The following is a 20,366-nucleotide window of genomic DNA, read 5'->3' on the forward strand; positions in this document are numbered from 1 at the left end:
TCGGAAATGCTAGGACAGCTTTGAAAAGGGTGTTTGATTGTTAATTGCCACCACTGAGCTATCCACTCCAGGGAGCACCACCACAAGCCGCATTTCATTTTCAGCAAAAAGCATCTGTTCACAAACACTGGAGAACTGCAGGCTTTTTAAAGCAAAACAGTTTTGCCAGCCACTGCGGAAAGGAAAGGAAAGGAAAGGAAAGGAAAGGAAAGGAAAGGAAAGGAAAGGAAAGGAAAGGAAAGGAAAGGAAAGGAAAGGAAAGGAAAGGAAAGGAAAGGAAAGGAAAGGAAAGGAAAGGAAAGGAAAGGAAAGGAAAGGGAAAAGAAAATTGGGGAAGGGAAGGGAAGGGAAGGGAAGGGAAGGGAAGGGAAGGGAAGGGAAGGGAAGGGAAGGGAAGGGAAGGGAAGGGAAGGGAAGGGAAGGGATTTCCCCACACATATAAAAGCACAAATTTTTGGCCTGGATCTTAGAATGACTGCAAAGTATCAGATAGAGAGAGATTTCAACCTTCAATTTAGGTGACACCACTCCCTGTGAAAAAGGACAATAATTTTGTGTTGTTTTGTTATCTGGTTTCTTTGTATCATCCTCAAAGCTCAGGGTGACTTCAATTCTTACTGGTTGCCCTATTGCAGCCTCAGAAGGACGTTGGAGGTAAGCTAAGCTGAGGAACGTTGGGCGTGCACGTTGCACTAAGCTGGAATGACCTGATTCACAATATTGCCCAAGCTATCATGCTGGCTGGGGAATTCTGGGAGTTGAAGTCCACACATCTTAAAGTTCCCAAGGTTGAGAAACCCTGGCCTCAGGTATCTTGCCTGAGCCCCACCAATGTGCTGAACCAGTTCCAATTCCATTATTCTAGCCCCAGTTCAGACAAGGAATCTATAGTCTTTCTATATTTCTGTAGATATTACTGGATTTTACTTCTCGGCCCATCTAGGCAGCCCCTCATGGATAAGGCTCTTCTGGCCTTTGTTCTTGACCTTTATTTCATCTAAGAGTAAAATATCTGCTACCCTCCATATGCTTCGGACCTTACTGTCCATCAGGCCCCACTGGACACTTAATAGCACAGAATTCTGGGAACTACAGTCTAAAACATCTGGAAGGCTTCAAATTGCTTACCTGTTTTAAACTCTACATTAAGCTTGATTTGGGGATGGGATGGGGGAGAGAATAATCATAACTGTCCCACTGTTTACATATTGTGCTGGTGCCTTATGCTATTTTTTCCCCTTGTTCTAATTAATTTTTTACCGTAGTTTGATTTCTTACCTAATTTGTACATTACCCCAAAGACTAGCCTGATAGGAGATTAATAGCACCATCTCATGCTTGTCTTCTCTGAGATGCATGCCAAACAGAGTTCAGTGTGGCTTGTTGCAAAGAAGTAGATATTAGAATGCATCCCAGTTAACAAGCACCAATTAATTAATTAATCTGTCTCCCCAAAGGATGCCTTCTATTTTGACACATGTACATAAACTACAGCCAAAGAAATCCTTCAGGTTTAATTGCCAAATTAATTAGCTGGCCAAGGTCTACGCAGCTACAAGAAAGAAGTGGTTGAACAGGCAAGGAATCTGCCCTCCAACGGGGCTTAAATCTTCTCCACCATCACAGTTTTGCACTGTTTTGACAAGTATTGCTATGTCTGATTGCCTAGAGGAACGGTGGGAAATTTGATATGCAGGCGGGCTGTTAGTGTTCGCATCGCAGGCTGTTGGCTATTAGCTCTCCCATCAAACTGCACATCTCTTTTTCTGCATGATGGAAATGAACAAAGCTTTGCAGGGGGGGGGTCTTTTCAGCCCACCCACCTCTTCCAAACCCCTTCCGACCATTTATCCCTCTGGCACCCTGGTGGGAGGGGAGCCGAAAAAGTCAAGATGACACCCGCAGTCATGCAATTGAAGGCCTAGCTATTCACATGCGACCCACAGAAAATAATGGGAGCGGGTTGGGCCATCGCAGCTCCCCCGGGCTGCTCCATCCTGCCTATCGATGTTCCTGCTTTCCAGTGAAGCTGCTCCAAAGACAGGACGGGTGGGGTGAACTGTCCAGCTGGAAAAACAGCACGTTTTTATGTCGTGCACCAAAGAGAGGCACAGAGGCTGGGTTTGCACACCGCATGAAACCACAATGTGGTTTGTTAGTTACCATTCCATATCAACAAAGCCACTGCATGTTATCAATGGGGGGGGGGGCTGTGAACAGTCCCTATTTTCTCTCTGCAGCAACACAACAGCTGCAACCCACAACAGTACCCTGCCCTTTGTTTTTTTTAATAATATTTATTAAAGTTTAGAGATACAAAGATTAAAAAAACCAGTACAAACTGAGAAAAATATAAGAGTAAAAATAAAAAATAAAAAGTGCAAAAAAATCTTTTAGAAAAAGGGGTGCGTGTATATACACACACACACAGAGGTAGTCCTCAACTTACAACCACAATTGGGACTGAAACTTCTTAACGAAGCGGTGCAGTCATTAAGTGAGTCACGCCCAAGTTTATGACCTTTTTTACAGTGGTTGTTAAGCAAATCACTACAGTCATTAAGCCAATCATGCAGTTGTTAAGTGAATCCAGCTTCCCCCATTGACTTTGCTTGTTGGAAGCCCCCTGGGAAGGTCGCAAATGGCGATCATGTGATCCCCAGGATGCTGCAACCGTCATAGATACATGCCGGTTGCCAAGCACCTGAATCACAATCACATGACCGTGGAGACACTGCAATGGTCATAAGTGCGAGGACCAATTGTAAGTCACTTTTTTCACCACCGCTGTAATTTTGAACAGTCATTAAATGAATGGTCATCAATCAAAGACTACCTGTGTATTCTTCTTATGGTGCCCTGGCCTTCAGAGCAAAAGCTCTAAAATACTTCAAGGCCAATTCTTCAAGAATGGCCCACCCCAAGCAATTCCCACCCTATATCAACTCCTTTGGGGCTTTGTCCACACATTGTGCCTTAGCAGGCTGCATTAATCTGGTTCGCGAGGAAAATAGGAAATGCAAAACATGGTTTTCCTTTCCCTCCCTTTGAATTCTGGCCATGCCCACTTTCAATTAAATACAAATTAACGCCATCTTTGAGGAGAAAAAAAATCATATCGCTCGGTCTGAAAGAAGAGAAACCCTTCCTGTTAACTCTCCTGCACAGTCACAGCCCTGACAGTCTGCCTGGATATAAATAGGACAGAATATTGTCTTGCCATAAACTTCCCTTAAGCTTATTTAAAACACAGTCCTTTGCCGCCTCGGTAAATGCCTTCCACTCGAAAGCCTCTTTGTGCAGTGACCTTATTTCTTCCTAGTCAATACAATCAATGTAATGTTCCTTTTCTATGCAAGAATTATGAAGGAGCCTGGGAGGAGGGGGAGGAAGAAGAATCCAGCCTCCCAGCAGATAACGTTTTGATGCCGAAGATGAATATTGCAATAGCAACCCTGTCATTTTATGAGATGCCATTTGAGTTCCAAAGCATTTGCTGCCTCATTACTCAGATCAACTATCACCATGTATAAGTTTCCAGCTTGCTCCACATTTGCCTTCTCTCCATCTGTTGCTTACGCTGTCGCCCTAAACATCTGCAAAGAGGGAGAGAGGCTGTTCATGCCCTACACTTAACCTAGGCAAGTCTTCTCGCTGGTGGTTGGGGGGAGAGAGAGACCCCCTGCCTTTGACAGTACTACATTGGAGAGGTTTACTCATCTTGAGACACTCTATCTCCAACTCTTTTTCTTGGAGGATTAAAGGGGCAGAGTTTGGACACAGCCCCACCATGGCTTGGATTAGGTTGTTCACCATGTAATCCAAACCAGAGTGTTTTACCATCCCACCCACCCAGAAGTCAGGGCTGTTTGGGGTTAAAACTAACCTCTCCTGCCCCACTGATGAATCATTTATGGCATGGAGTCCTCGGTGCTCTCTGAGCTAGGATGTTTACTTGCAGACAATTCATTACCCAACCAGATAAATGGTGTTACCTAGTTGGTCCCAAATTTGTAGGGGCTGAATTCACACGTCATACCAAGCTCTCCTGAGGTTTCTTTGGGTTTGGGCTTCATATGTTGCAGGAATCCAAACAGGGTGGTTTATAAACTCATAGGATTTAATTAAAGGGGGCGGGACCTGGGGGTCTGTTCACTAAGCCACAAAACAAGCCAATAGAAATATGTAGGTTGTCCACCGTTCTTCATACTGGGGCTTTCTTGGGGAATTTCTATCATTGCCTCAAGTGAAGAAACCACTCCTCTGAAGATGTGTGTGGCCCTACTATAAACGTAAAAGGTTCCCTCAAGTCAAACTCAACCTCTGGTGATTTCTTGGATGTGTTTCTGTCACTTTCTTGGCACCCAAGTAGAAGTGGGTTGCCACAGCCTTCTCCTGGGAAGTTTCTCTGATTGTCCAGTCTAGCCTACAGACCTGGGACTTCCTGGTGATCTCCAGGTGGACTAACCAGGTGTGACCCTTCTGAGCTTCTCTCAAGATCATTTAGGAACTACCATCCACTGTAGGCACAACCTTCCCACCTAATCACATTTCAGCCTCATCTGTTGGGGGAACTCATTTGATATGAGCCAGTTCATAGTTTGGAGTGTTGCACAATTCCAAAAATTAGGTCCCTAACCTTGTTTAAATAAACTGTGGGCAAATATGTCATATACACATACCACAGTGACTAGCTTCTTACCATATATGGCAAGCCAAATCATGCTTTGCTTGCTTGTGGCTTTATGTGTTTCTGGAAACTTAGCCACTGCAGTTTGCCTTGTAAACCTTGGTTTATGACTTTGTATATGGTATGAACTCTGTCACTTGTGGTTTGTCCAATAAATCATGATTCATCCAATCAGGGCTTAGTGTGTGCAGTGTGGATCCAAGCAATCTGTCTATAATAGCTTAAGACCAATTTCTAACCTAGAGATACCCACCTGAGTTGACAATGTCACTGCTTAGCTTGTCCCCAACAACTCCTTGTCTTTCATGTGCCTGCCAAGGTGCCTACAGATTAAATCATGCAGCAGAGAGGCAATTCCTTAAATCTTCTAGTTGTAAATTGTCACCATGGCACATATTCCAAGAAGTTGTCTGCAAACATAAAAGGTGGAGAAACATAAATGGAATTTAGATGGTAGGGCCAAAACCATTAGGGATCAACAGGTTGATCTTTCCCTTCACTCAAATATTCTCAAAGGTTTCTACCCTCCTCTCCCCTCCCCACTCCAAGCCCTCCAGGCTGCTATGGAAAACAAAGTGTGTGTGTACGTGTTTTAACTTAAATCATCACATAATATGATGGTAATGAGATTCTCAGAAAATCATTATGTCTCTGTCAGGTAGTAATAAAATTGAGTATTTGTCTGTGTTCTCAGCTCGCTTGGAGAATATGCAGATCTGCCAGTCCTTGTTATATCTTGATGGAAACAAAACCCATTATCATGGGGGCTGTGGATTTTAATAGGAGAGACATGCTGGAAAGCAATCCGGGTCAATGATAATGAAACTGTTACACCCAGCTAAACTGATAAAAATCTAATTATGCTCATTATCAATGGACTATTTCAAATTTGGGTGGCATCAACCTTCCCATTCCCACCACCTTGTGGCAGGAAGGCAGGAGAGGCTCCTCCCTAAATGGTGGTCTATAATTGGCAGGTAAAGAACGTATGCTTCAAAGGCAGGCTGTCTTCTGGCCTTACAAGAACTCCCATCTTTGCTGGAGTTTTGCAAAACCGCAGAAATTTCATTCCGATCCAAGCAGTGAGCATGCCACTGAGTTTTGCTGGTTGATGACCAAAATAAAGAGATTTGACCTGCACCAGTGGGTAACCCAAAGGGTTGAAGAGAGATCATGATTCTCAACCAGTCAAACTGCTCTGAAAGTTTGGAACCAAGCTAAATGTTGGGTGGGTTCACACCACACCACTCAACCAGAACGTGCGTTCTGCTGCTTTGGCTTAGGGGATGGTACAACCCCAGCTGTTGTGGCTTTTAAATGGAGACGGATGAGTTGGACATTGTGCAAGCCAAGTCAGTTGTGGTTTAGCACTCTTCTACACTGCTGATATCCAGTGTGGGTACTGGCAGAAGATGCCAGCTTGAAGGTGCAATGCTCCCTCATTTTACAACCCCCTACCGTTCCCTTAGAATGAAGGGGTTCTAGCCACATCAAAATTAAGGGAAGGAAAGAGATGGAATGGAGGACATCTCCTTTGGTACAAGGAACCAGCTACAGAAGACCCATCTTCTCTCATCATCCATGGCAAGAAGTAGGTTGAGAGAAGAGATCCATTTCCTGCTTGTCTGCCCAATTTCATGGGGAGCAGAAGCAGGAATCTGATTCTGGTGTCAAATCTCCAATCCCACCAAAGAACTAGTAGTAAAGAAGCATCATCTCCTGCTTTTCTCTTCTCCTGCCCCCCTGGCGTTGATTAACCACTTAGCCATGGTTTACTGAATAAACCACACTTGCCTAGGCTTGCATGATACAGTAAACTATAAACCATGGTTTACTAAGTTTATTAACCACAGCAGGTGGTTTTACCCAGCATGCTAATCAAGTAATAAACCAACCACAGTATGGCTAGCATGATGTGTAAAACAGGCCTGTGGTTGCACACCTTAAGCTGAAGTGTAATGTAGACACGTTTGCTTTTGGCTTTGTTCATGGTATGAACCTTATTACTTCATGGCTTCTGGCTAAATACGTTGAGTGAAGCCAGTTAATTGTGGCTTATGTAATTGTGTTTAAGTCTATGTGAGAAGTAGGGCTGTGAAGAACAATCCAAAGGCACTTCTTGGTGGCTGGACAGGAAAAACCGGAAGATACAATCAGCTGAATTCCTATATCTTGAACCTGCGTGTATTGACACCTGAATAGCAGTTTGCAATAACCAAAAATTCAGTTATAACAGAGAATTAATGGCTTTCATTTAAAAGTAGCAAAACTCCTTACAAATGAATTTAAACTCTTTCTTTTCATAGCCAACACAAGGGAAATGCAAAGACTCTGATTGTAGATAGCTACCTCAAAGAAGCAGGAAGAATCTGTCTTAACACAGTACCTATTGAAAATTGATTGCCCTTCCCAGAAATATTAGGACTCTCCTCTTACTGTAGAGTATCCTCTTACTGCCATGTTTCAATCCATCATTTAAAAAAAAAAAGTTTGCTTATTCATTTACAGTGACATCATTTTTTTATCCTCAGTGATGGTGATTACACAGCATCTATTATGATCCCTGGTAGGGTAGGATCAAACATACTGTACAATTAATGTAGAATGGCAAAACTAACATCCGTTCTGGGTCAGGTGTGATGCAGAAAAGGGGATAAGTTTGAAAATCTAAATTGTTCAGAGACGTTTAGGAGCATGAGAGGGGAGAAATCATCCTGCCTGGAAATGAACCCTTTTGATCAGCTCTGGACCATTTTTTTGCATGTTAAGATTCAGTCAAGTAGAGATCATCAGCATATTCATGTTTAAGCCCTCCAAAATCACAAAATGTAACATTCCACCTTTGAACAATACAAATACCTTCAAGATCTTCTTCCAGAAATGGTGTTGCTGAGCAACTGTCACAAATGAACCAGGATACCTTGAGGTGAGTCCATAATCAGGATAGAAGAAACTCCAGGAAGCAGAGTTAAGAAGCAAAGCAAAGACCAGGATCAGAAGCTGTACCAAAAACCAGGACTGAAGAACCATTAAGGAACCAGGAACATACTCCTTGTGGTTCAAGAGAGATTTAACTGGACCACTGGGCTTACTTATACTGCAGGGGTAACCATGATGGGTGGAGTCAATCCAAAGCAGGATGGCGATTTGCTAAGATGACCACTCCCTGCAGCTCTGTAGCTTGCCACCCAAGGCAGCCTCCACCAGAACCAAACAGCTTCTCAATACCTGTGTTGAAAATCAGAAGTTGAAGCTGGAGCACGCATGGGAGTTCAGCTGATGTAGAACGATTGGAAATCATGCCCCCATTTTGGCTCTCTGGACCTGCCTCAAAGAGCAGTGCCTTTAAAAGGAAAGAGAATAGTTTTCTGAAATTGATGGTTCTCTGTTATTTCCCAAAATGTTCATATTGACAAGTGCTACTACTCTGTCTGCTGCAATAAATGGAAAGAGCTGTCCAATACTCACAGCAAGAAACTAAGGCAACTAGGTTTGCTCTTTGAGTGTGGTGAAAGTTCTGTAAATTGGGTGTTGTAAATTACATGGCATGAGATGTGTTGTGGGCAACTGATTACTTGTTGATGTTTCTTTATTGGTTGGTAATCTTCTAAGGCAGGTCTTTATGTATCACAGGCCCAAAACTGGATTTTGGTTCTCGTTGGGATTCTTCTAACAACAGCTAACGGTCTGGAGGGATAATGAACTCCATTATAAAGCAACTGTTCTACCTGAAGGGAGTTTTGTCAAAATAACTATGTTGTTATTTTTGAATGTGTTATTTTGCTTGTGCAAGCTCCAGAAAGTAGAGTAGGAATGGATGGCCCATAGATTACACAACTTGCAAAGTTCTCACTTTGGTTGTCATCCAAACTTGCAACTTGGTTGACCGCTGGAATTGGTTAATAAACATTTATTTTGTAGCTTAACACTTTGAAATTCAGGAATACAATCTCTGCGTAGGGACTGGGGAGCCTTCAACCAAGTTATTGACTTACCCCTTTTTCTGGGATCACACAGTATATCCAAACATAAATGAACCAAATGGGTTAACTGCAAAAAATCCTAGCTTAGCTTCTTGTGCTGATGTAACCACAAGGTTTTTCCAACCTGATTAAATGTGTTGTGCGAACAGAATGAAGTCATTGTTTTGTTTGAGCATGATTGACAACCTTCTGTTTTTACCTATTATTGTTATATGAAAAAGAATTGATTGTGTTAAAGATGATATAATAAAAAGCAATGAAATTACCTTGAGAGGAAGGGGGGGGAAAACTACTGCCACCTACACAGTTTATATTACTTTAAAAATACATCTATCAACTTCCAGATCTGATTTATAGAATAATTGCTGGGTTTTTCTCAAGGAAGTGGGTGACAGAGCATTTTTTGTTTAGCTTTGGAAGGGAGCTTGCAACTTGCATGACACTGGCAGACCTCCATTAAAATCCTGCTGTGGTCCTGACTTTTGGTGTGCTCTTGACCCAGTGTAACGGTATGAGGGAATGACCTTGGGAGACAGGAGGGAGAGCTGCAGAGTAGACAATGGTCAGATAAGAGGCAGCTGAACCCACAGAAGGAGAGAGGGTGTGGCAAACAAGGGACCCTCCCTAGTTTCTTGGACTGTAAAAGGGGAGGGGGGAGAGATGACTTTCAGACTTGGAAGATTGATGTTAGCCCTTCAAGGTAGTCCAGACAAGAAACACACCCAGAAGTACGAGTTACATTAATAGAATCTTGCAAGTCTGGAAGTACATCTCTCCCTCCTCGCTTTTACAGCCCAAGAAACTAGGGAGGATCCCTACTGAGACATTTGCCTCGGTCCCTTTCCTTATGCAGGCTCAGCTGCCTCTTATCTCACTGTGGCCTAGTCTGCGGCTCTTCCTCCCGACTCCCAAAGTCATTCCCACATGCCATTATACCCAGTGCCGAAGTGCCCACTGCAGCAATGGGTGCTGATCAAAAGATCTTGCCAAATAAGAGGATTTGATCCGTTATTATCCAAGTCTTATAAATATCACCAGGCAGTGCAGTGAGACAAGAATTAATGTGCTTAGAAGTCAAAAGCCACCAAGGGCCTCTGTCCTCCCTCAGATAAGAAATTAGAAGCTTTTCTTAAGAAAACCTATGAAGTCAGCACTGATTGAGGGCCCAAGGAGGGCAAACTTTGATTGATGAGGGTGGGATTCTGACAGCAGCCACGGATAAATACCCCATCTCCCCAAGGAAAATAGCCATCAAGCATGGCTTGATTGTTGGAGCATTGACTGCATCAGTTCTATGAAGCAAATGTCACCTTTAAAAATAATAAATGCCAGCCCCGTGACCCTTCCTCACTGAAGCCAATGGGCTGGTTTCCTTGGCAGCTGCTCTGAAAAGCAGATGGCATCATGGATGGCTTGGGAGGGAATTTTAACAAGGAACTCTTGTACAAAAAGCAAATTTGATTTGGGCTTCGCATTTGAGTCTAATGGGTCAAAAGTGTAGAAGCAAGGCAGAGGAGGCCACAGAGACTGGGGTAGGGAGCCATGGAGACGATCTTGGAGGAACGATTCAGAGAGGGTTACAAAACATGCCCGGGGAACAGGGAAAGTGTTAAGAAGAGACTCAGGCTGGCTCCACGCTGATTCCCTGGGGTAGAAGAGGGAAGGGAGGGAAGGGAGGGGAGGGAAAATGCAATCAGGAGGAGAATCCTGCAAGATTCTTTTAGCCTGTCTCAATAAAATATAGTTCTAGACATCTTGCGGACAATTTTTCCTGATCTGGTCCACCGTGAAGGGCTGATAGTCACCAAGTCCAATCTATTTCTTCAACTTCCTCCAAAGTTATTAGGACTTAGTGAAACCAGTCCAGCCTCTGCTTGAAGACTTGAGAAAGACTTTTTTAGCTAAATAATGCCATTGTCTTTGCTCAGATGCTTAAGCATCCCAAACCAAAACCTGTCCTCCTATATCTGAAGTCGAATAATTGCTAAAACCCAAAATACAACAGATGCAGGTAAAAGGAGGGCAGGTTCCAGGCTAATCTTTCTGGTAACCATACTGTTGTTTCCACTTCCAGCATAGTAAACTTTGAGACTGGTAGACATTTTCAGAATGTCCTCCATGTCATTGGTTTTCTTCTACTTCCCTCCACCTTGCCAAGCATAACCATTCTTTCTAGTCCATCATCTGTCTGCATCACACACCCAAAGGGAATGAGTGTCTCCTTGCAGATCATTGCCTTAAGGTTGGTTCTTGAACTGACTGGTTGGACTGTTTGGTTCTTCTTGCACTCCATGGTCCACCTTGTAACCAAGAGCAGATGTGGGTGATTCAAAACACTCCCATCTCAGAAGTCCTGCTGGCAAGTCCCTCAAGTCCCTCTCTCCTTCAAAAACCCTGCCATAGAGAACCACAGAGATGACCTTGGTGAAGAAAGGTGGCAGTTAGCAAAACATGAATTAAACCCAAGAAAGGAAGAAAGCAGGAGTCAACTCAAGACTGCCTCACCTTGGCCCTCTTTGGTATTAGAAGGAGGGAAGGGAAAACGTTGTCAGGCTTTCAAGATTCTGTTACTATAACTTTCATCAATAGAGTTGCAGCATTCTTGTGGGGATTCCTGACCTGGCCTACCATGAAGGGTTGGCATGTACACACCCTTTCCAGATGCTCTCTACCAACATGTTCATGTTTTATTCAGGCGGACACCATCTTCAAAAGATCCTACCGCTTACCATTTTTGTTTCTGAACAGCATCTATGGATTCTGTGATAACTCCAGAGAACATCTCCTGGGCTAGGGACTGAAGCTTTGCATCAGACTAACTCCCATTACTTGATTTAATTAGCAGAATTATCTTTAACATGCAATAACGTTAAGTAGGAGAGGGAACCGGATGGAGCCCCAAGAGAGGTGCTCGCAGTACCTTGCTGTTCATAGATACCTAGATTCCTCCCTTCAGTATACATTCAGCAGCAAAATACTCAGGAGTCAATGCTCTATCCATCAGTATATAGAGAATTAGGCTGATATGCTATTTTTGGCATCTAGCTAAAACAGTCAGCTTCCTGCCACCACTACCCTCAAGCAGCTATTTCTTTGCTAGACACCCTGAGTCATCTCCAACCACCTAATCTCTCCCTCTCTCTTTTTTTAACCCACTGAACAGCCCAATTACAGTGGGGGCATTGCGGGGGAGTAAGGTCCCAGACTTCGATGACTCGAAACACTTAGCCAGCGCTACATGATCTCACTTGGGAGCAAGACGGCGAGAGCAAAAATACAATTAGCAGCATCAAAAACGCACAAATGCTTCACCCAATGGAACAACGTGGAGTTTTACCAGGTCTCCATGTGCTACATCAGCCAGCTGCCCTTCCAGGACACGGGGGAGTGTAATTTTCTCTCTTTTTGCACCCGTTTGCTCCAGCGTTTGCTCACCTTCATCAGCTGCAAACGGTGTTCCCCAAATAAACCAAGGCATAAATAAAAGAGGCCGCATCTCTCTCTCCTCCTGGATAGTTCTTGACTAGGGTATTGATTATGGAAAAATGCAGTCCCCCTCCAGAATATGGGACTGTTTTGTTCCTACCCTCCCTGTCTTCATCAGCAAAGCTGACCTTTGCACAGATGTGAATTTCTTTTGCTACAGCCATGATTCACTGGGAGAAATGTGGATCCCCCAAAATTTTCACTAAGGGGATGTAGGCTGGATGAGATATTTGGGAACTGGAATCCCAAGGAAGATGGGAATTGGAGTCATCTGAGAAGTGACATATGACGAAAAAGTCACTAGGATGAATCAGGGGGGTGAGCACATGATGTGCAGAGTTCTGTTTAAAGGCACAAAAATGGCCATATTTAAAGCACCAAGTTCTTAGAATGTCTGAATATAGAGGCAATTTTATATCTGCTCTTTATGCCCCGCGTGCAGCCAAAAGGCATAGGAAAAATCTCTATTTTAAAAGCACCCTCCTTTTTTGGGAGGGCTGTGCCTCTCATACCTCTCTTTTTATTGCCATTTCAAAGACCACCTTCTGGTAAATAAGTGCCATTTCTGGCATTTTAGAAAATATTTATTCTGAAAAAAGTTCACTCCATACAAATTTGAACTAGAACATTCTCAATATTGCATGGTTTATAAAAAAATGCTAACAGGGACCCCAATAAAAGCAATTTCTTTCTCTGTTCTTTTAAATTACACAGCTAAAACTAAAAAGTTCCTCAGGAAGTTACATTTAAATGAGTCAGAGCTCAAAAAAAGAAAAAAAGGTCACCAGGTTTTCAAAAGCTTTTGGATTTGGTGTGAATGGGTTACTTCCAAATACTTATTTTAGTAGATGACAATTTCTGTTTTATAATGTTCCTCTTAGGCATAAGGGATTCATCAACCCAAAATTCAGAAAGGAGTCCCCTTTCACTACATAATGCTCTGCAGGGGGGGGGGAAAAAAAGCACAATTTGATCTTTTTTTTTTACCAACTAGCAACCAAAACAGTAACAACACCAATAAAAACAAGAGGGATTTCCTGTACATCTTTCTTACAAAATTGCTGTACAATTCCACTAACTCACATACACTTTTGATTGGGTTAAAATGATCTTTCAGCAGTCTCTGTATCAACCTGAAAGTAAACAATTAAAAAAAAAACCTTGAAAAAATCTTTGCACACTAAGATCCACAACGTGGGGATAATTCTTTAAAGCACTTTTTTAAAAAAGGTTGACAAGGATTCCTATGAAAGTCTCAGCTCTCACAAGCATCTTCAACTCTTCTTGCTCACGACATAAAACAAGATTGTTCTATGTGCAAAGTTCAAATCTCATCCGTTTCGTGATCCCTCAGAATGGGGTGATGCCAGCATAATGAGGAAGGAAAACAACTTTCGGAGCCTAAAAACAGAACAGCTCCTGGAAAATTGATCATGCTGCAAATATCAGGGCCGAGATGGATGAAGAAGCCATCCATGATGGGTGTGAAGGTTCCCTTTCATGTCTCAACTGGCTTTGTTATTATCCAAGCCTTCATGACATCTACAGCCATGGATGCCAGGCTGGGTCCATGCGACAGAGGTTGTCTAAGCTATTAGCTGCCGCAACCAGGGTGTTGACTTTGCTCTCCCCACCTTCAAACTGAGCTAGGTTATGGAGCCGTGTCATGATGGCGGTCACAGCTTTCTGAACAAGCGAAACCAGCTGTTGGCTGTCCATGTTCTCAGGTTGTCCGGCTGCCGAGAGCGGGGAGGATGTATCCTCCTGGGTTTTCTTATGCCAAGCGATTGTTTCATCCCGCAGCACTGTTTTCAGAATGCCATCAACCTAGAAGGTAGGGAAAAAGATGAGTGAATTCAACTCAAAAAAACAATCAGAAGGATGGTGGAGTTTTGGACTGCCCTGGAAATACTCCCTGGTGCTTTAGGGCTTCTTCCAGACATTTTTCTTAACTCTTTACATCAACAAGTTCATTTCAGAGCAAGCCAATTGAGAGAGAGAGTCTGGATTCAGGATCTGGGTCAAGCCAGAACCTTTGAAGCCGGAAGATTTATACTTCAGAATCACTGGAGGTGGTGAAATATTTTAATCCGATCCTCTTTTTGGGGGGCGGGAAGGGTGGTGCTTTAAAGCTTTGGGGAAGATTTAGTCCAACTGCAGGATGAGTCGTCAAAAGTAGCTCCAACATAAGCTGTTCCTTCCTTTGAGCATTTCAGAAGGAAGACGCCCACTTCCTTTAGCAAAGAGCCTCCTGCAACGAGCTCAGCCGCATCACAGACACAGTACAGATTTCACTCCCTGTTCTGCTAACGAGCTACCAAGGCCAATTTTGATTTGCGGCGCTAGAGGGGTGGGGGGGAGAAAATTACCCTAAGCTAAACGATGTCATTTCCATCACCTTTCTCAGCCTTGCAAATGCCGGCGTTGCTAGAAGGACACAACGGCTGGGCCAATTACTTCCGCCCCAATGGGCCGAGGCGAGGATGGAATTACCCTCCAAACAGCAACAATTCTTCCCCCCAAATCAAAACCAAGATGGCTCTGCACAGGCTCTCTGGTTGTACAAGGGGAAGCGAAATGGTTCTCTAATTGACTGGAAAATGGGCATGAAAGAGCGCTGAAGCACAGCAGCGCTTTGCAGATGGATTTCTGGTGGCTGAGGGAGGGACAAGCTGCCCATCTCAGTACTGACCCAGCCCCGAGGCAGCCACTACACACTTACCTTGAAGTTTGGCTGAGCAAAACAGCGGGCAACTGCAATCATGGATGCAGTGAGTGGGCCAGAGACCCCGATGGTGGTGAGGAACTCAGAAATGTTTGGGGTGAGCCGGAACGGGACAGGACGGTTGGCGTCCAGATCTCCGGTAGCGTCGTTGATGTCGAACCGGAAATAGGCCACATTTAATTTGCCTGTATCCTATTTTTTTTTTAATGAAACACAAGCACAACATTGTAAGGAATGATAGGAAAGGGGGAGACAGAAAAACTACTCCAAAATAATAATGTACAGCCTGGGACGCCGGGGCCACATGTGGCCCTCCAAAATCTTCAGAGTGGCCTTCAGAAGCTTCCAGACATTTCCACCAAACAGTAATCGGTAATGCGATGGAAAGAGAAAATGTATTACGTAATGGGAGGACTCATATTCATTGTACTTAATTAATGCAATTTTAATGACATTAGATTTAGATTTTAACTCTCCCTCTCCTGCTCAACTGTTTTTGTTTTTTTTTTGGTAGTGTGGCCCCTGCCATGTCCCCTAGAGATGAAATCAAAAAAAGGGCACCCCTCCTATTCAATTTTTCTGATATACAAGGTTGACGTTCATGCAGAATCATAAAGGATGCTTTGTAACCTGCTCAGGCAGAATCAGCGCAGAGAGGTTAACAAGAAATTCAGCTCTGAACGCACCCCTCTATTAACAGCCGTATAAAGATGACAGGTATAAACTTTCTCAGCAAGGTATCAATCCTGAATAATGGGCTCTTTTGTTGTGCTGGTGGATGGGTCAGGCACGGGGAAAAATTGCTCTTGTTTCTGCCTTTCTCAATACAGAAACTTTCAATGTTCTCCCAGACAATACAACTGAAAATGAAGGGTTTTAGAATTGGAAGCGGGGGTCAAAAAAAAAGAAGGAGGGGTCCATTAACATTTCAGCAAGCTCAGCATCTTTTGCATTAAGAACAAGGTAGGGAAAAGACAAAGAGTGTGGCTTCTGGTGTTCTTCCCAACCCCTTCACCAGCAGTGGCCAGAGAAGACATTTGGGTTTTCTTCTCTGTGATGAACTGATGTGTTGCGTCTGTGTGTATGTGCAATTTCTCCCCAGAGTCTAAACGGGGTCACTGCGTGTGTCACCTCTGTGTCTGTCTGTGTTTCAGCTCTCCCCTCCTGTTGTGAGTGTGCATTCACATATCTCTAGGCCAGCGTTTCTCAACCTTGGCAACTTTAAGATGGGTGGACTTCAACTCCCAGAATTCCCCAGCCAGCCAACTCTGCTAGATTGGAGGGGCACAGACAAAGTCCCTAGGGCCAACCAGCTTTCAACGCCTACCTGGGCAATCTGCAACATCTCAGGGTTAAGCCGGTTCAAATGGAAGACAAATTCTGCAAAACCGATCAGCGCCAACTGGATCGTGAACATCTTTCGGAATGTCCAGTAGTCGGTAGCGTTGGGGAACGTGTGAAGGGCCCACTCCTTCAGCATGCTGCGTGGCACCATGTTACCCTGAACTTCTTTCAGAATATCCCGAAGGACCTGAAAAGGAAAGAGTAGGATGACCAGGAGGTGGGTTGGTTACACTGTTGGGCGCTGTGGGGCAGAACCTTGAAATGATGTTAGTTGGAAACACTAACCCCACTCCCTTCTAGCAGTGAAGATGTTACTTAGACGGGTAACAAAACATTTGCAAGAAAACAGCCAAGCTCAGAGAACCCCAAGGACCCCTCAGTTCAACCCTGAGCTACACATATTCACTTCTATTATATTCTTCTTCCCTATCACTTTTAGGGGGTCAAATCTTACTGTTCAGATGGTCCATAAAGGGCTTAGATCAGCCTCAAATCTCTAAGAGCTTTTCGCTCCCACACATTCTGCAGGCGAGTTGGGTCTCACGTGTAAATATCTGTAAGTCACCCATAATGAATTACTACAGCATGGACTGGCTTAATTAATTGGAGCTAGAAATAAAGAGGGGAACTGCTCCTGTGTGCTCGGAAAGAACAATCACTGCACTTGCTCAAATTAAATTATTCAGGGAGACAAAATTTCTGCGAGCCGAAGGCAAGTGCCTTGAAAGAAAAAGGAGACAGATGTTCCAAGTCACTTGATTTTTAGGCTGGGCAAAGAATGAAAGGTTGTTTATTAGCAGGTGAACTTTCAAGATAGAGTGCACCTGGAATTTCACCTATTAAAAATAGGTCAAGGACAACGTTAGGTCTACCTATAAATTTTAAACCTTTTAAGCTAACTATTTCTTATCACAAATGGATGAAAACAGAAGATTAAGTCTTACTTATTCCATCTCAGAAAGACTCAAAGTGTGCACTGGTCAGAGTAAGGAAATTAAGGGAAAGATGTGGGACAGCAGTTTAAATGCCAACGGGAAAAGACTCGTAACAGACCAATCTCTTGAGTGTACAACACTAAGTGGAGAGTGCATTCTGGGGTACATCACCACAGTTCACCCAATTGCTTGGTATTATTATTTATTATGGTTGCACAATGCTTCAAATTCAGTTCCAGAAAGATACTTTGAAGTGTGCAGAGACATCAACGTAACAGTTGTTGGTGACTTTAACATCCCCATGTTCACACATCACACCTAGGGTCATGGGCAAGATAGGAAGGTTGTAAAAACACACACAACCAGTCAACAGCAGGTTAAAGGGGGTTCATTTCAGCTCAAAAGAACTTTGTCCCAAAAACAGAGGCGAAAAATTAACACCATCTCTTCCTGCTGCTTTTGTAGAGGCAAAGTTCTAGAAGGCCCCCATAACAATATTTTAGCAATTGCATCTCTCTGTTCATTTTGCTTTTCATCCCCCTCCCTGAAGTCCAAGAAGAGTGGAAGAGAAATAATAAGGTGATGGGATATATGAGTCAACCTCCCAATATTCACTCTGCAGTGGTGCTAGATCAATCAGGCCACTGCGTTATCTTTTTTAAAAATTTTCTCAAAAAGGCTTTGTTTTTTACAAGTGAAAACCTCTCAACCACTTTTGCAGCACCTGGAAGGTTGCCCATAGGGGAGCAGTTGAGTAGGTCAACCATGTTCTCCACGTTTAAGTGTGGCTTCCACCCAAGGCCTCCAAAGGCAAAAAGAAAGAACATTAAATGCCACCCCCCAAACCTTTTCATCCTACACAACATCTGCTTTTCCCATAATCGCATTCTATTAGGTAATCACGGTCTTCTGTTTTTGTTTGAGGGGCTTCGGTTTTCAGAGTCCACCATGAGCTTAATGTGATGCAAGGGCTTCCAAGGGCTTCTGGTGTCTCTGCATTAAAACAGTATTCAGCCAATAAAAAAGCAGGGGAGGAAGAAGGCCAGAGAAGGATGCCAAAGCAAGGAAAGCAAAGAGGTGACAGAAGTGGAGAAGAAAGCCCATCCTCAATCTTTGGTTGCCGGTGCAATACCTGGTGACTGGCCTGGGTTCCTCGTGCCTGGACGGTCGCCAGCCTGTCATAGTAGCGAGAAATTGGGCTGTCGTGCTCAATCCCTTTCTTGGCACAGCGCTGCTTGTAGATCTCCACCAGGGAAAGAGAAGAGGGATTGTCTTCTACCAGGCGCATCTGGGGAGAGACAGCCACAACTCGGGGAACTGGAAGAAGGGGACAAGAGGAGAAAACAAAAGGAACAATTCATTTCATGGAAAACAGCTGGAAGAACCACAGCCAGCAAAGTCCAAAAGTTTATCCCTCTTTCATTGGGAGAGCACATATCCTTTTACCTTCAAATCTCTCCAGAGTCCTCTGTAATCTCTCTTCTAATCTCAGTATGCCATTTCTCGTAACTTATGGTCACAGCTTCTCATCAGCTCAGGCCACAGGAGATGCTGCAAGGCCTCACACAAATGCCCAACCTTGAGCGTTTAGGACTCTCAGGGTTCCCCAGACTTCACCAGTTTTCCTTCATAAGGCCAGAAGATACCCCTTTGCCTTCAAATTCTAACTCTGAGGATTCTGTAAGTGAAGCTGAGATACCATCACTTTACCCTCACTCCTGAGGGTGGAACTTAAGGGAAAAATATGCATCTTCTCTGAGACTTTGCTGGAATTTCTCCTTGCTAAGACCTATTTATGAACCTATTGCTGGTAGTTTACCTTCACCTTAGATAGTTCCTTCAAGTTTGACCTTCAGCTGTCCAATTTCATTTCCTTTTTGTCTTGTGTTGCTTTGCACTAACAGACAACCCAACTTTGGTTCTGCTTTCTCTCTTGTATCTTCTTGCCCTACCAGCTTTGACTTCAGATTTGTCAATGTGCACTGTTCATTGAGCCAAGTTCTATCTGAGGTCAGCACAAAACAAACCCATCCTTGCCTCTTCTAAACAAAACTCACAGAACCCTGTTTTGAGCCTGAAACCCTCAAAATGGTCATTTTGTGCTTGAAATGTTTTTGTACATGGCTGTAAATGTTTCTGTACATACAACATGTAAACGTTGTAAATGTTTTTGTACATGGCCTCACGGCTAATACTTCGGATTTCTTTTCAACAGAATTTGAAAAAACAGAAAAAACCAAAAAAAGAACAAAAATATTTGGGCTGAAAGGAAGGCACCTCTGAGTTGAGGAAATGCATGAGTGGGATGGACAATGGATTTTTTTCAGTCAAATGCAGGCCATGTTTGTCCACCCCCCAAATCACAGCTACAATATTGAGTTGATTGATCAACTGCAAACACTGTAAAAAATTTCCCTCCTAGTCAGTCAGCAGATTTTAAAGCTTTTCCAACATTCCACTGGAACCCTTACAACAATGACAGGCAACAGCTACAATCTTAAACATGGCACGCCCTCTTCTGCGAGAGAGAAAAGGGGAGGGGAGCACGAAGCCACAACGTGCATGTGCATGTTTTGTGATGGGTGAGCAGCCTTTCTATTGTCAAGGGCTGGATTGCTTCCAAGGTAAACTTTTGCGGAGGGGGGAGCACAGGGTGGGCTGGGCTGAAGCAAACAATGGGTGGAGATTGAGGGAGACAGAGCAAAGGTCTGGGAGACCAGCCCGTCTAAATAAAAGCGAGAGTGTTTAATCAAGCAGAAGCACAATGAGATGATCGAGTGAAGAGCATTGTCCATCTCTTACAGCATACTCAAGAACTCTCCACAGAGAGAGCTCACAAGAGGACCTACCCAGAACAGACATTCAGCCTGTCAAAGATAACTCTGAACAAGCAAAGGTATAACCGTGAGCAGATTCTAGTTCCCCTGCCTCGGTTGCTACACCGTGCCACTGGAAACCTGAAGGCAACTGGCAAGTTTGCTTCCTTTAATTAAGGCATGAAATACGGTCTTCTGTTCCAGTAGCAAAAAAAAACCCAGAGCAGGGCTCAAAGCTATTGGAGATGCAACAGAAAACCTGCACAGACTGGGGAAGGAAAAAGCTGGCCAAGAACGAGGGAAAGGCCTTCACCAGCAAGGCTGTTGCCAGTCCACTGATACTCCAACTGTGACTTTTAGCTCTGTTTTATACCTGAGGTGTCAAGA

The 20,366-nt window shown here is 43.7% G+C and overlaps 1 protein-coding gene across 8 annotated transcripts in view; it reads right to left on the reverse strand.

Annotated features, from left to right (window-relative positions):
* Positions 1-12,702: 12,702 nt before the first annotated feature.
* TRRAP (transformation/transcription domain associated protein) overlaps positions 12,703-20,366 on the reverse strand; it is a 116,263-nt gene continuing 108,599 nt past the window's right edge. For all 8 annotated transcript variants that reach the window (XM_088148048.1, XM_088148054.1, XM_088148051.1 and 5 more), the window contains 4 exons: positions 18,296-18,480; positions 16,212-16,415; positions 14,882-15,076; positions 12,703-13,986 (listed from right to left, as the gene is read on the reverse strand). In XM_088148048.1, the coding sequence (XP_088004174.1) occupies positions 13,702-13,986; positions 14,882-15,076; positions 16,212-16,415; positions 18,296-18,480 (869 nt within the window). In that variant the 3' untranslated portion in view covers positions 12,703-13,701. The remainder of the gene's footprint in view (positions 13,987-14,881; positions 15,077-16,211; positions 16,416-18,295; positions 18,481-20,366) is intronic.

Source organism: Python bivittatus, unplaced genomic scaffold, assembly GCF_059951505.1.
Source record: "Python bivittatus isolate LINGU-HERP-01145 unplaced genomic scaffold, Pbiv_v1 ctg000560_np1212, whole genome shotgun sequence".
In the NCBI taxonomy this organism is placed as follows: Eukaryota; Metazoa; Chordata; class Lepidosauria; order Squamata; family Pythonidae; genus Python; species Python bivittatus.